Source organism: Papaver somniferum, chromosome 6 (genome assembly GCF_003573695.1).
Source record: "Papaver somniferum cultivar HN1 chromosome 6, ASM357369v1, whole genome shotgun sequence".
NCBI classification, from domain to species: Eukaryota; Viridiplantae; Streptophyta; class Magnoliopsida; order Ranunculales; family Papaveraceae; genus Papaver; species Papaver somniferum.
In genome coordinates, this window is record NC_039363.1 from 7,603,318 (window position 1) to 7,615,261 (window position 11,944).

Below are 11,944 nucleotides of genomic sequence, written 5' to 3' on the forward strand. Positions count from 1 at the left end.
CGTCATCAAAATCTAAACCAAAATGGGATAGACAACTTTCTAATGGGTCTTCAAATAAAATGTTTGGTAATGACTTCTGAACTAAGGCTTCTATCATGTTCACCTCTTCAACACATGTGTCATCTAGCTCATAAGGTAGCTTACTGACATTAAAAATGTTCATCTCTATAGTCATATTACCAAAAGATAAATTCATCACACCATTTCGACAGTTAATGATCGCATTCGACGTAGCTAAAAACGGGCGACCTAAAATCACAGGTATCTGGTTCTCTGGGTCAGGGACAGGTTGGTAGTATCTAGGACCACGAAATCCACTGGATAGATAAACTTGTCGACCTCAATAAGGACATCCTCAATAACACCTCGAGGAATTTTAACAGACCTATCAGCTAACTGCAGTGTTATCTGAGTAGGTTTCATTTCACCAAGTCCTAGCTGTAAGTACATGGTACGGAAGTAGGTTCACACTGGCTCCTAAGTCAAGTAAAGATTTTTCTACCCGGTGTTTACCTATTGTACAAGAAATGGTAGGGGAACCTGGGTCTTTGTACTTTGGAGTTGTAGTGTTTTGAATAATTGAACTTACGTGACTAGCTAAAAAAGCTTTCTTATGGATGCTAAGTTTTCGCTTTCGCGTACACATATCCTTAAGGAACTTGGCATAAGCAGGAATTTGCCTAATTGCATGTAATAAAGGAAGGTTTATGGTAACTTGCCTAAAAACCTCCAATATGTCATTAAAGTTCGATTCCTTCTTTGTTGGTGCTAATAGCTGAGGAAATGGGGCTCTAGGCACAGAATCAGACCTCTTAGGAACTGAGTTGGCATCATCAGAAATTTTATCAGTTTCCTTAGCTAGTGGTCCTGAGGGGTGAACTACAATATGTTCACTATCGGGCATGGTTACCTGATTGTCTACTATTCTACCACTCCTAAGGGTTCTAATAGCATTCAATTGATTCGATGGTTTTGTACCTACTTCATGAACTCCTCTAGGATTGGGATTAGTCTGACTAAGGAACCTACCATTATCTCTCTCACTTAAGGTCTTAGCTATTTGGCTGACTTGAAGTTCTAACTTAGCAAGGCTCTGAGCATTAGTTTGAAAATTCTGCTTGGTTTCCTGTTGAAAACTAACATGGCTCTGTGCTAACATTTCCTTAGTTTTTGCTAATATCTTAATAGATTCCTCTAAGCTAGTCGTTTTATTTTCTGGGCCTGATGTATTCCTAGTGTAACCAAAACCTGGGGGAGCATTAGAATTATTAGACTGACCCTGACTCTGGCCCTTAGACCATGAAAAGTTCGGATGGTTTCTCCAACCAGGATTATAGGTTTTTGAATATGGGTCAAACTTCTGACGATTATCAAACCTAGTGTTATTATATAGAGCATTGGCTTGCTCTTCATTATTCTGGCCTTCCCAAAAAGGCTCCAATCTACCATTAGTGTTACCCACTTCTAAAGCTTCTAATCTTTTTTCATAGCCTCCTTCTACCCTATTAACGTTTCCTCTGCCGAGAAGAATTGTTTTCTGGGGTCCCCTACTACTTTCCCATTGTTGGGTCTTTTCGGCGACTTCATGCAAATATTTCATCGCGTCATCAACTGTTTGGTTCTCAAATCCACTAGTACACATAGATTCTACTGTGGTTGTGGTGGGATAATCTAAACCCTCATAAAGGATCTGAACTAACCTAACCTTCTCTAAACCATGATGAGGACATTGGGCTAATAAATCATTGAACCTTTCCAAATACCTATACAAAGTTTCTCTCTCCTGTTGAGAAAATGTGCAGATTTGCGTCCTAATAGACGATGTTTTGTGCCTAGGGAAAAATTTGTTCAAAAAGGAAGATGTAAGTTGTTCATACGTTTCGATTGACCCGGAAGCCAAACTATATAGCCACGATTTAGCTTTATCTTTCAGGGAAAAGGGGAATAACCTAAGTTTCAAAGCATCATCATCTAGTTTTCTAATCCTGAGGGTACTACAAATTTCCTCAAAGTCCCTAACATGGAAATAGGGGTTTTCATTTTCTTTCCCTAAAAAGATTGGGAACAGCTGTAAGGTCCCAGGTTTAAGTTCATAAGTTGCTTCCGTCTCATCTAACCTGATACATGAGGGACGAGTAGTCCTAGTTGGATTCAACAAAGCTTTCAAGTTGCCATTTCTGGCGCTATCGGAGCAACATGGATTCTCTCCTCAGTCAAAGGACGTTCAAAAACAGACTCTTCAAAAGTCGTACTCTCTAGATTAAGGTAATCGAGACGCTTAGAACTACCAGGTTTCTTTTTAACAAATCTACCTAGTGCCTCTCTTTTACGTTCAGGCATACAATAGAATTTTCTAAATTGGAAGGGTAAGCAAACACAGATCAAGGACGAATCAACAAAATCAAACCTATTGATTTCTAGCAAACAAAAAGCATGATGGCTCCACTTAGATTGTTTCTAGACCATCTTCTAATCCTTCGAACGGGAATTCGTTACAATTTAAGCAAACCCCTCTGGAATCAATCCGAGTTAAAGTAAGTTGAATAGAGGCGAGGGAAGCTCGGTGGAGATTTGATACCCAAGGCCTCACCGGTATTACAAGGCGACGCAGTCACACATTCAACTTACAGAAACCGTCAAGAACTTCGAAGTATGCTTAAAAGAGTAACCAATATTTTTCGAATGACTTTCCTGTTAAGCTCGTTACCCTATCGGTCTCGTTCTAGTCAAAATTTTATGCTTAGGTTCGCATAGGTTACATGTTCCTAAAGCGGGCAAGAAGAGAACGGTGATGAAATCCGAACCCTTATCTTGTATGGCCAGGCCTTGCCCTTTAATAGAAAAATAAATGTCTGTATTCAGTCGTCAACATATATGCATACGAAGGAGTCCAGTAACTCGCTGACAGGGGATTCGCGAGTGTTTATAATCTTACCTCTCGTTCCAGATGGGGGATGAATCGGTTGTAGTCGACTCGGGCCACTGACTCCGATGTCAAGTGTACGAACCCAAGGTGCAGAGACAATATCGTAATTGTCCTCCTTCTCTGCAAACAGTTTATATTTAAAGTACCCTTCCGTAAGGTAATAAAAAAATAATGTCCCAAAGTCCAAAAGTCCAAAAAGAAAAGAAAAATTACAAAAATAATAAACCCTAATACAGTTTTTTTTTCTAAAAGAAAATAAACAAACCCTAAACTAAAATTGTCTTCTTTTCTGTTCTTTTTGCTTTAATCTTTAGCTCCAAGTCTTTATGAAATCACCAAACTCTTTGGCTCAATTTTCTTTATGATCCAGAACCTGTAGACACAAGATAAATACCCAAAAACATAAAAAAAGTACAAAAATAATAACAAAAAAAATAAATAAATAAAATAATAAATCTAAAACCCTAAAAACAAGTCCGCGTCGGCGGTGCCAAAAATTTATGTGATTTATAGATAGTGGTAAAAAGTGATTCGATTCTCGAACTTGTGAAGGATAACTTTAGACTTAAATTCAAAACTAAATAGAAAACTCGCTAATAATTATAACAAACACTGACAAAGTTGGTATCAATATTAAAAGAACACTGAGGCTAAGATTCCACTATTTTCCAAGTTCAAAGTGATTTGGTCCAAATATTTATATTCATGCAATTATCTCGTTTAATTTGATTCTAAAATATTGAAACTAATAGATTTTCAAAAGTAATAATTGTAAATACCAAGTATGAAGCATCAAGAGTTTATAAACTAAGCATACTCCATGAAAATAGATCACAATCACTCAAATAAAAATCATATTCAATAATAGTTCAAGCCAATTAATCATAATAATAATTGCAATAAATTAAATAAAATAGATTGTACCGCTTTTTGTTGGAAAAATAGCTTCCTCTATCGCCTCAGCAATGGGGTTTAGCTCCTCATATTAATCATGATCTCAAAATAATTGTTTATGGCTCAAAAGATGATTAAAAAGATGAAAAGTGATAATACAGACGATTCGAAACAGTTTGTTGGTGTTGCAGCATCACTGTTACAGGGAGAAATAGTAGATAAAGACCTAATGCAACCGCTGTGATGAACGACACATAGGTACTGCTGTGAAACAACGATAGTTTGCTGCGACAGTTGCTTGTGCATCAATGTTCTTCCTCTTTAGCAGCAGCAGCAAAATATTGTATTTTTCCTGCAACTCAATCTCTGGAGCTCTCTATTCTCCTATAAATCCTGACACCTCTTTCTCGGACTCTCATAACCCTTTTATACACCCACTAGTCGATTTAATCGCCAAGAAATCTCCTTTTTCTTTTTGCCAAAGTTACGGGTTTTATCTATTCTTTCCATATCCTCATATGCGGGTTCAAACACTCCCTGTTTTGCTTTTCATGCGTCTTCCAAGTATAATCCAACGTCCCAGACTCTCTCAAGGGTAATATCGAATCAAACAACTACCAATATTCCCTTATCTCCAACCGGTAACTTCTATGTATTCAACCAAATCCCGTGATACTCTCCAAGCCTTGCTTTAATCCAAAACCCACGTAACTCTCTTTTTCTTCACCCTACGCGTATTTTGTGCTCATCTAAATTATTTCCATAGATAGAGGAATAAATAATATGGGAAGTATACTCCAAGAATGAAATAAAATCCGAAAACAAATACCTCCCTGATTTAACGAGATAACCATGGAAACTTGCTTGTTTTCCAACTATGAATCACATACCATCCCTATTTGGGATTAACAAGCCCATATGAACCTAATCCAACAAGAAAATCCGACAAATATTCAACAGAAACGGATCCAGGGAAGTTTGCTACGACTAAACTTTTCTAACTCAATTTCCCGCCAAAATCTTGTCCTTTAAGCCGTGAAGAAAGGTAATCCCCTATCCAGAGTAGGGTTCCCTTAGCCGTGGGTGTAAATAATAGGTCTGAGGTGCAAACAACGGTGAGGTTCCCCTTATCAACAAGTTACCCCTTATCTAAAATGGGGGTCCGAATAACAGGTGTTCTCCGGAGGTGCCTTTAGCAACTTTTCGAGCCGAATTTTCCAAAAATGTTTATTTCTTCAAAATACCTACAAAGACATAAAATAATCAAATAACTATAAAATCTATCACTAATAAAACACATAATTGAGACCAAAATAGACACATAAATGTGTCTATCACTAACTTCCTAGATAAACAAACTACTAAATAAATGAACAGACGTAGCTTGCAAGTATAGCTAAGCAAACTTCCATAACATTTTAGACAGGCTATTAAAACGTAACAACCAAGTAAAACTTGGTTTCCTAACTTTGTTGCATCTCCAATAGTCTCGATTGATCTTAACTTCCAACAATATTCTGCAAGTTCCCTAATTTTCATTACCAATGCTCTACTACTCCAAGGAATATCTTGGACATCTCCTACGATTGCTTTGGTCACGTTTGAAGCATCATCTTCAATTATGATCTTGGAGAAGTTGTATCTTCTAGCCATATTGATACCCAAAATCACTGCATGGGTTTCTGTCATTAAAGGGGAAGTTGGTTGTAGCACAACCACAATAAATCCGCGCACTATCTTGAGCAACAATACCAGCCGCTCCTTTGTTTGGAATGAAAGCGCCGTCCACATTCACTTTTATGAAATCAGGTTCAGGAGGGATCCACTGAGAAGATTGAGGTTGACTAGCTGACGAGATTGGTTGAGTACACAAATTTATATCAGCAGAAGCTAATTTTAATATCGTACCTGTTGAGAAAGAAGCATTTGAGAAAACCATATTATTTCTCATCTTCCAGATATTCCAAAGAATACAAACCCCAGTCGTGAATACATCTTATATTGTTCTCCATCCATTGAATAATAATGTCTCCTGGATTCATAACCACATCATCAAAAGAAATAACTGGATAACCATTGAGAAAAATAGTTTTCGCCCAAGGACAGTTGAAGAAGAGATGCACCACTGTTTCCTCCTCATGATTGCAGAAAATACAGGAGACATCCATGTAATTGTTGATTCTTTTCAAGTTTCCTTTCACCGCCAGCCCATTATGCAAGAGTTTCCATATAAAGACCAGTATCTTTGGCACAATATAGTTTTTAGACCAAAGTTTCTTCCAGGGATAAGCACTAGCAATCGAAGTATTAGGCATAGAATCTACGAAAATTTTATAACAAGATTTTGTGGAGAACTTGCCAGCCTGAGTATACGTCCAAATAAGAGTATCCTTTTCATCTTCAGACACATAAATATTCTTCACAATCTCAGCTATATTTGAGGGAAAAATACTCTCAATAAGAGGTTCATTCCAATTAGAAGTGCCCTGAATAAGAAGATCCGTAACTTTGACATATTCCGAAGGAGCATTATCAGGTTGAGGCAGTAGTGGGTTAACTGGTTCGAAACCCATGAATCTTCCCAGATTTTAATTGAGGAATCTTTCGATATTTGCCAGAATACATGATTTTCTAGAATATGACGAACTTCTAACATGCTGAATTGTTGAAGAAGGCGATAATTAAAGTGATAATTCATATAGTCAAAACCGATTTGACTTTTGTAGGTTGTAAATAGAAAAAATTAAAATATAAAATAGAATTACTTCAGAAATTTTAATGGGGGTGGCAAATAGAAAAATTGTGGATGACAAATATGTGAGACCTTTTTATATATATCCCAAACTAGTTGAATATATTATCAAAGCCCTAAATAAAAGAAAGGTAAATTATATAATTTTTATAACTAAATTTATATACTCCCTCCGTCCAAATTAGATGATCTAGTTATCGTTTGCACAATTCTTAAGGAAAATAAGAGAGAGGAGAATTGTTTAGTATTTTTTACAATTATATCCTTAGAGATAATTACTAGTAATTTAGAAATGATTTATCTTTCAAATTATTCAATGGATATTCGTAAACATTGTACCATCGTAAAGCGTATTAAAACAACTACATAACGAATATAAACATGACTATCAAACTATATATATATTTCTTATACTAATAATAATCAATTAAAAGCGTAATTTTAGAAATATCCCATTGTTTGATGATATATGTCATCTATTTTGAGACAAAATTTAAAACTAACTAGGTCATCTAATTTGGGATGGAGGGAATAAAATCCATGAAATAATTGATGAATTTTAAGAATACTCAATTTAATATAATCATGATTGAAAAAAGTAAAAGAACATCATCGTAGAATTTTTTATAGAACTATGCTTATGAAGTTTTAGAAAATTAACTGTAAGAGAAGAATCAAAACTTGAGTTATTTTCAAACCAATTAATGTTGTTGTGGAGAACTTTTAAGGAATAGTTAAACTTCGATATTATTGCAATCACGATTTTGAAAAAATAACATCGTTTTAAGAAACCTAAAAAGTTTGGGCTTGGTTTTTTTGTGAGAAAAGTGAAAATTACCATTTATAGTAGCCCAATTCATAAAAATAGTGAAAGAACAACCAAAAATAAAATATAATTTAATTTTGAGATAAAAAAAAAGTCAGATTTATATTTTGATTTTGACGAAGACCTCCTCATCACTTTTTGTTTTTCATTTTTGGATTGTTAGGCGCCCCCTTTATGTCTCGTGCGCGTCTAACGCCTTCCCACAGCGCCTTTTACGAAATAGGCGGTAAAGCTAGTATCACTCCTATTCCATTAACAATCAAATGATAACAGTTTGACTTTTCCTATCAGTTGACTTACGGTACAGCGTCCTAAATCCATCAATGGACAAATGTACGATCCAAACACTAATCTGTGCCAAAATTACGAGCCAAACGCCAAATTATTCTCCTCAATTTTATGGACAAAATTTAGTTTGAAATTTTTTTTCCAACAGACATTATCTTGTATTAGCAATTAATTGAATTAATGTCAAATCATTCATCTGAAATCAACAATAAAAATCATCAAATGCATGGCCTTCTGAGGCTATAAATTAATTAATAACAGAGGGAGAACTTAACGCCTAGGATAGAAAGAACAAAGAGTGGGTGATTCCCGGCCGGCTGGTGCATCTTCTTTGTTCTTGTTCATTCCCGCTTACGGTGGTGTTTTCTTGTACCCCTTCTTTTCCAATCACAAAAGAAACAGAGAGTCAGATCAGAGAGATGGCACCAAGCATGAACAGATTCTGCGTTGTGCTGTTGGTTTTGATCGCATCGACGAGCTTCTTCGTGGACAAAGCTCAAGCATCTGGATACCATAGTTGCATGAATAACTGTGATTCATCTTATTTAATTTGCTTTCACTATTGTCTTGGTTCGGCGTTAGGCGTGAGTTACAAACTCTCGGTTGGACGAACCTTGCCAGAAAGTACTGAATAACTCATTACCTCTTTTTTATTTTTAATGTTCTCCTTCTGATTAATATGTTAACTCCATTACTCAGATGACATAATTTTGTGATTTCTATATTTCTTATAGGTAACTTGAATGCACATTCGGAAAATTACAAAGCACCACGAAAAGTGCAAGGAGGGGAGAAGCATTAACTCGAAACATTCACATTAGAAAACTTACGAGATTTTGAAAGCATCGACGTTCGGAACACTAGCTAGCTCCAAACATGCATGCTCATGATTAAGTCCATGCCTAGCTCTTCAGCAAAAATAAAATGAATTAGGAAACTATCTTGTCTCTCTAAATATTGTTATTTTCTGGCTATCCCGTGTCTCCATTATCACATTGGTCATATAAGTATGCAACCGAAATATCCAAATTTTGGTCATGGTTGTTGTAATGTATTGACTGAAAATGTATTAGGAGACATGTGAGACGTATCTAAAGACTTAAAGGTCTAGACAAATAAAGCTCCACGTTGAGTGGTGATGAAAATCTCGCTTCCTATTGGTCGAATTAGGTTTTTTTGAGTTTTGTGAAACGAGTATTTCGGTAAGGACACTTGGCAATGTATAATTGGTTTAAATTTGTTAAAGAATAGGAAAAACATTAAAAAAATGAAGCCAAATTCAAATTGGAATTCATGACATATTTAGGTGATGACACTTGGCTAAGTATGATTAGTTTAAAAATGACAAACATAAAAGGAAAACCTAACTTACGGTATTTGAAATTTTATGGAAGTCCAAGTACAATTTGGAAATCGAGCAACTACTATATTTGGACTTTTTTTTTTCCATATTATATGAATATATAAAGGAAAAAAATACACATATATTTTACACATATTTTCTGTGAAAATAAAAGGAAAAAACAAATTAAATATGCCAATTATATAATGTATTTGCCCCGCCACACCAAATACATCGCCACGGGGCGGGGCGAAGCCCCGCGCACACCAAATGAAAAATAAATCGCCAGAGGTGGGGCTAAGCCCCGGGCACACCAAATAAAAAATGCTTTTCAAGGAGCTGGGTGAAGTCCCGCGCACACCAAATAGAAAATGCATCGCCCAGGGGCAGGAAAAAGCCCTGCACACACTAAATGAACAATGCATTGCCACGGGGCGGAGCAAAGCCCTGCGGACACTAAATAAAAAATGCATTGCCATGGGCGGGGCGCAGCCCCGCACACACCAAATCAAAAATGCTTTTCCACGAAGCTGGGCGATCGCACACCAAATAAAAAATACATCGCCACGGGAAGAGGTGAAACCCCGCGCACACCAAATTAAAAGAAAAAGTAAAAAAAACCGGATATATGCATAACACGTGCACAAATCTAGTAATATATTAAAAGTATGGTTTTATTTTGACTATATTGATTTTCCATTTTCCTCTCTTGCAACTATTATTTCTACCAATTTTTTTTCTCGTAGACTCATAGTACAAGTTGTGTATCGTACAATTTGTATTCAATTATCGACATCGTGCTAGTTTGATTGAAGCCGCAACAGATCTAATCCAAATCCAAATCCAAGCATTCAGAGTTCAGGTAATTTTTGAATTGATACCCGGACCTGGATTCTAATTGAAAAAAGAAAGAGATACCATGCAGCCTTTACAGGAACAAGCAGCAAACATGTCATGCATATATATCTGAATTCAGAAATGCTATCTACGGGCGCAATCCCATATATAGTCCGTCTCGTTCTTACAAGTCCCCCTCATTGTGAGGGACGTGATAGACGACAGGATTGAACTCGCGGTCAATTAAGCGGTTTTAATCTAAATATGCAGTTAGTCCAAGCAAATAGGTAAGATTTTATTTTCAGGTCAACAGCATTTGACTTGAAAACTTTCTGCTCTTGAAATAAGATAATAAGAGTTTTTTGATTGGCTGTTTTACATTCAACGTGTTCAACCACAACCACTCCATTTAGATAGAAAGAAAAAAAAACTCAAGACAATAAAAAAATAGAGACAGGAGAAGAAGCTTTCAGAAATTCATCAATGGCAATAACAACATCAGCAACTCAGACTGCTGCTAATTTACTGAACTTCAAATCTACTGTCTCCCACTCTACTCCCCGTTTCTCTCCATTCTCAAATCCATGCAGAAAACCCCTCAGAATCGTTGCCATGGCATCCAATAAGAAGGTAAACATACTTTTGGTTAAATTTCTTCACTTCTATAAGAGACTCAATATGTTTCTCTTCATTTTTCAACCTGAATAGTAACAGTTGTGTTTGATTTATGTAGGTAAACAAATATGATTCAACATGGAAAAAACAATGGTTTGGAGCAGGGTTATTTGCAGAAGGAAGTGAAGTACTAGAAGTTGATGTTTTTAAGAAGATAGAAAAGAAGAAATTATTAAGTAATGTTGAGAAATCTGGTTTATTATCTAAAGCTGAAGAATTAGGGATTACATTATCATCAGTTGAGAAACTTGGTTTATTATCAAAAGCTGAAGAATTTGGATTGTTAAGTTTACTAGAGAATGTTGCTAGTCTTTCACCTGCACTATTAGCATCACTTTCACTTCCATTATTTGTTGCTGCGATTTCAGTGATTGTTTTAGTACCCGATGATTCTACAGCTCTTGTGGTTGTTCAAGATTTGATTGCTGGTTTGTTTGTTGTTGGTTCCGTTGGATTGTTGGGTGGTTCTGTTGTTTTGGATGGATTGCAAGAAGCTGATTAAAAGGTTTATTAACGTAATATAGGTGATATTTCTACTTATAATTTCTTTTACTGTTTTTTTGTATAAGAAGAACATACATATATGGATTTTGTCTATCTTTTGCGCGTGGTTGTGAAAGGTTTTGGAATCGAAATCTTGAATGAATGCGGTGGCACCGCTGCTGCCTTTGGTCTGTGTAACTAAACATATATTCTTTGTTGCTAGCTATTTTGTCGTAGTTTAGTTCCAAAAATCTTCCTAAACAAAAGGTTGCCAGATTCAATGGGGTTTAAAAACTAAGCCACCATTCACTCATATGGGGTTTTGAATCGACCTACTCGTACAGGTTCGTAATTCGGGCTTGTAGTTGACCCCTTCATGGAGGGGCTCAGCCCTCAACACCCATGGGTGGGTGACCATTAACTTTTTAAACTTACTCTCCATGTGACTATAATTTAAGGGAGATTTTCTGGAAGGATTTGGCTGAAATAAGGAATTGTTCTACTGAGGCATGGTGTTTGATGGGTGATTTCAACTCAGTAAGAAGTGATGCGGAAAGAAACAAGATTGGTGCAGACACAAGGAATATGCAGTTTTTATAGGACTTCATAGCTGATCAGGAATTAATTGATTTGCCATTGAATGGAGGCTCTTTTACTTGGAGTAATAAACATGATGATCCTTTGCTTTGCAGATAAGACAGAGTTTTGGTTTGCACTGCTTTTGATTCTGAATTTAGTAATTCCACTCAAACATCTTTGGTAAGAACAATCTTTGATCATAATCCCATTCTTTTTGAATTATATTCAGCTGTTAAAGTTGGTTCTAGCTTCAAAATTGAGAATCCTTGGTTGAATCATCCTGATTTTGTAAAACTGATTGAATCTTGGTGGATTGCTATGGGTTATACTGGCACTCCTGGA

The 11,944-nt window shown here is 36.1% G+C and overlaps 1 protein-coding gene, 1 long non-coding RNA gene and 1 pseudogene across 2 annotated transcripts; all 3 read left to right on the plus strand.

Moving 5' to 3' along the window:
* Positions 1–1,712: 1,712 nt before the first annotated feature.
* Positions 1,713–1,812, plus strand: LOC113292194 (annotated as a pseudogene).
* A 6,052-nt stretch (positions 1,813–7,864) lies between these two features.
* LOC113285392 lies at positions 7,865–8,960 on the plus strand. Its single transcript, XR_003328630.1, has 2 exons — positions 7,865–8,310; positions 8,421–8,960. It is a non-coding gene; the product is annotated as an uncharacterized LOC113285392 (long non-coding RNA).
* Positions 8,961–10,251: 1,291 nt separating this feature from the next.
* On the plus strand, positions 10,252–11,215 carry LOC113286840. Its single transcript, XM_026535465.1, has 2 exons — positions 10,252–10,495; positions 10,599–11,215. Exons 1-2 carry the CDS (start codon positions 10,349–10,351, stop codon positions 11,040–11,042), a joined length of 591 nt encoding a protein of 196 aa, XP_026391250.1. The 5' UTR covers positions 10,252–10,348; the 3' UTR covers positions 11,043–11,215.
* The last annotated feature ends 729 nt before the right edge of the window (positions 11,216–11,944 follow it).

Coding starts and splice junctions, on each gene's coding strand:
- LOC113286840 (XM_026535465.1), top strand. CDS start 10,349: ATGGCAATAACAACATCAGCAACTCAGACTGCTGCTAATTTACTGAAC. Junction 10,496..10,598: donor CCATGGCATCCAATAAGAAG/GTAAACATACTT, acceptor TGATTTATGTAG/GTAAACAAATATGATTCAAC.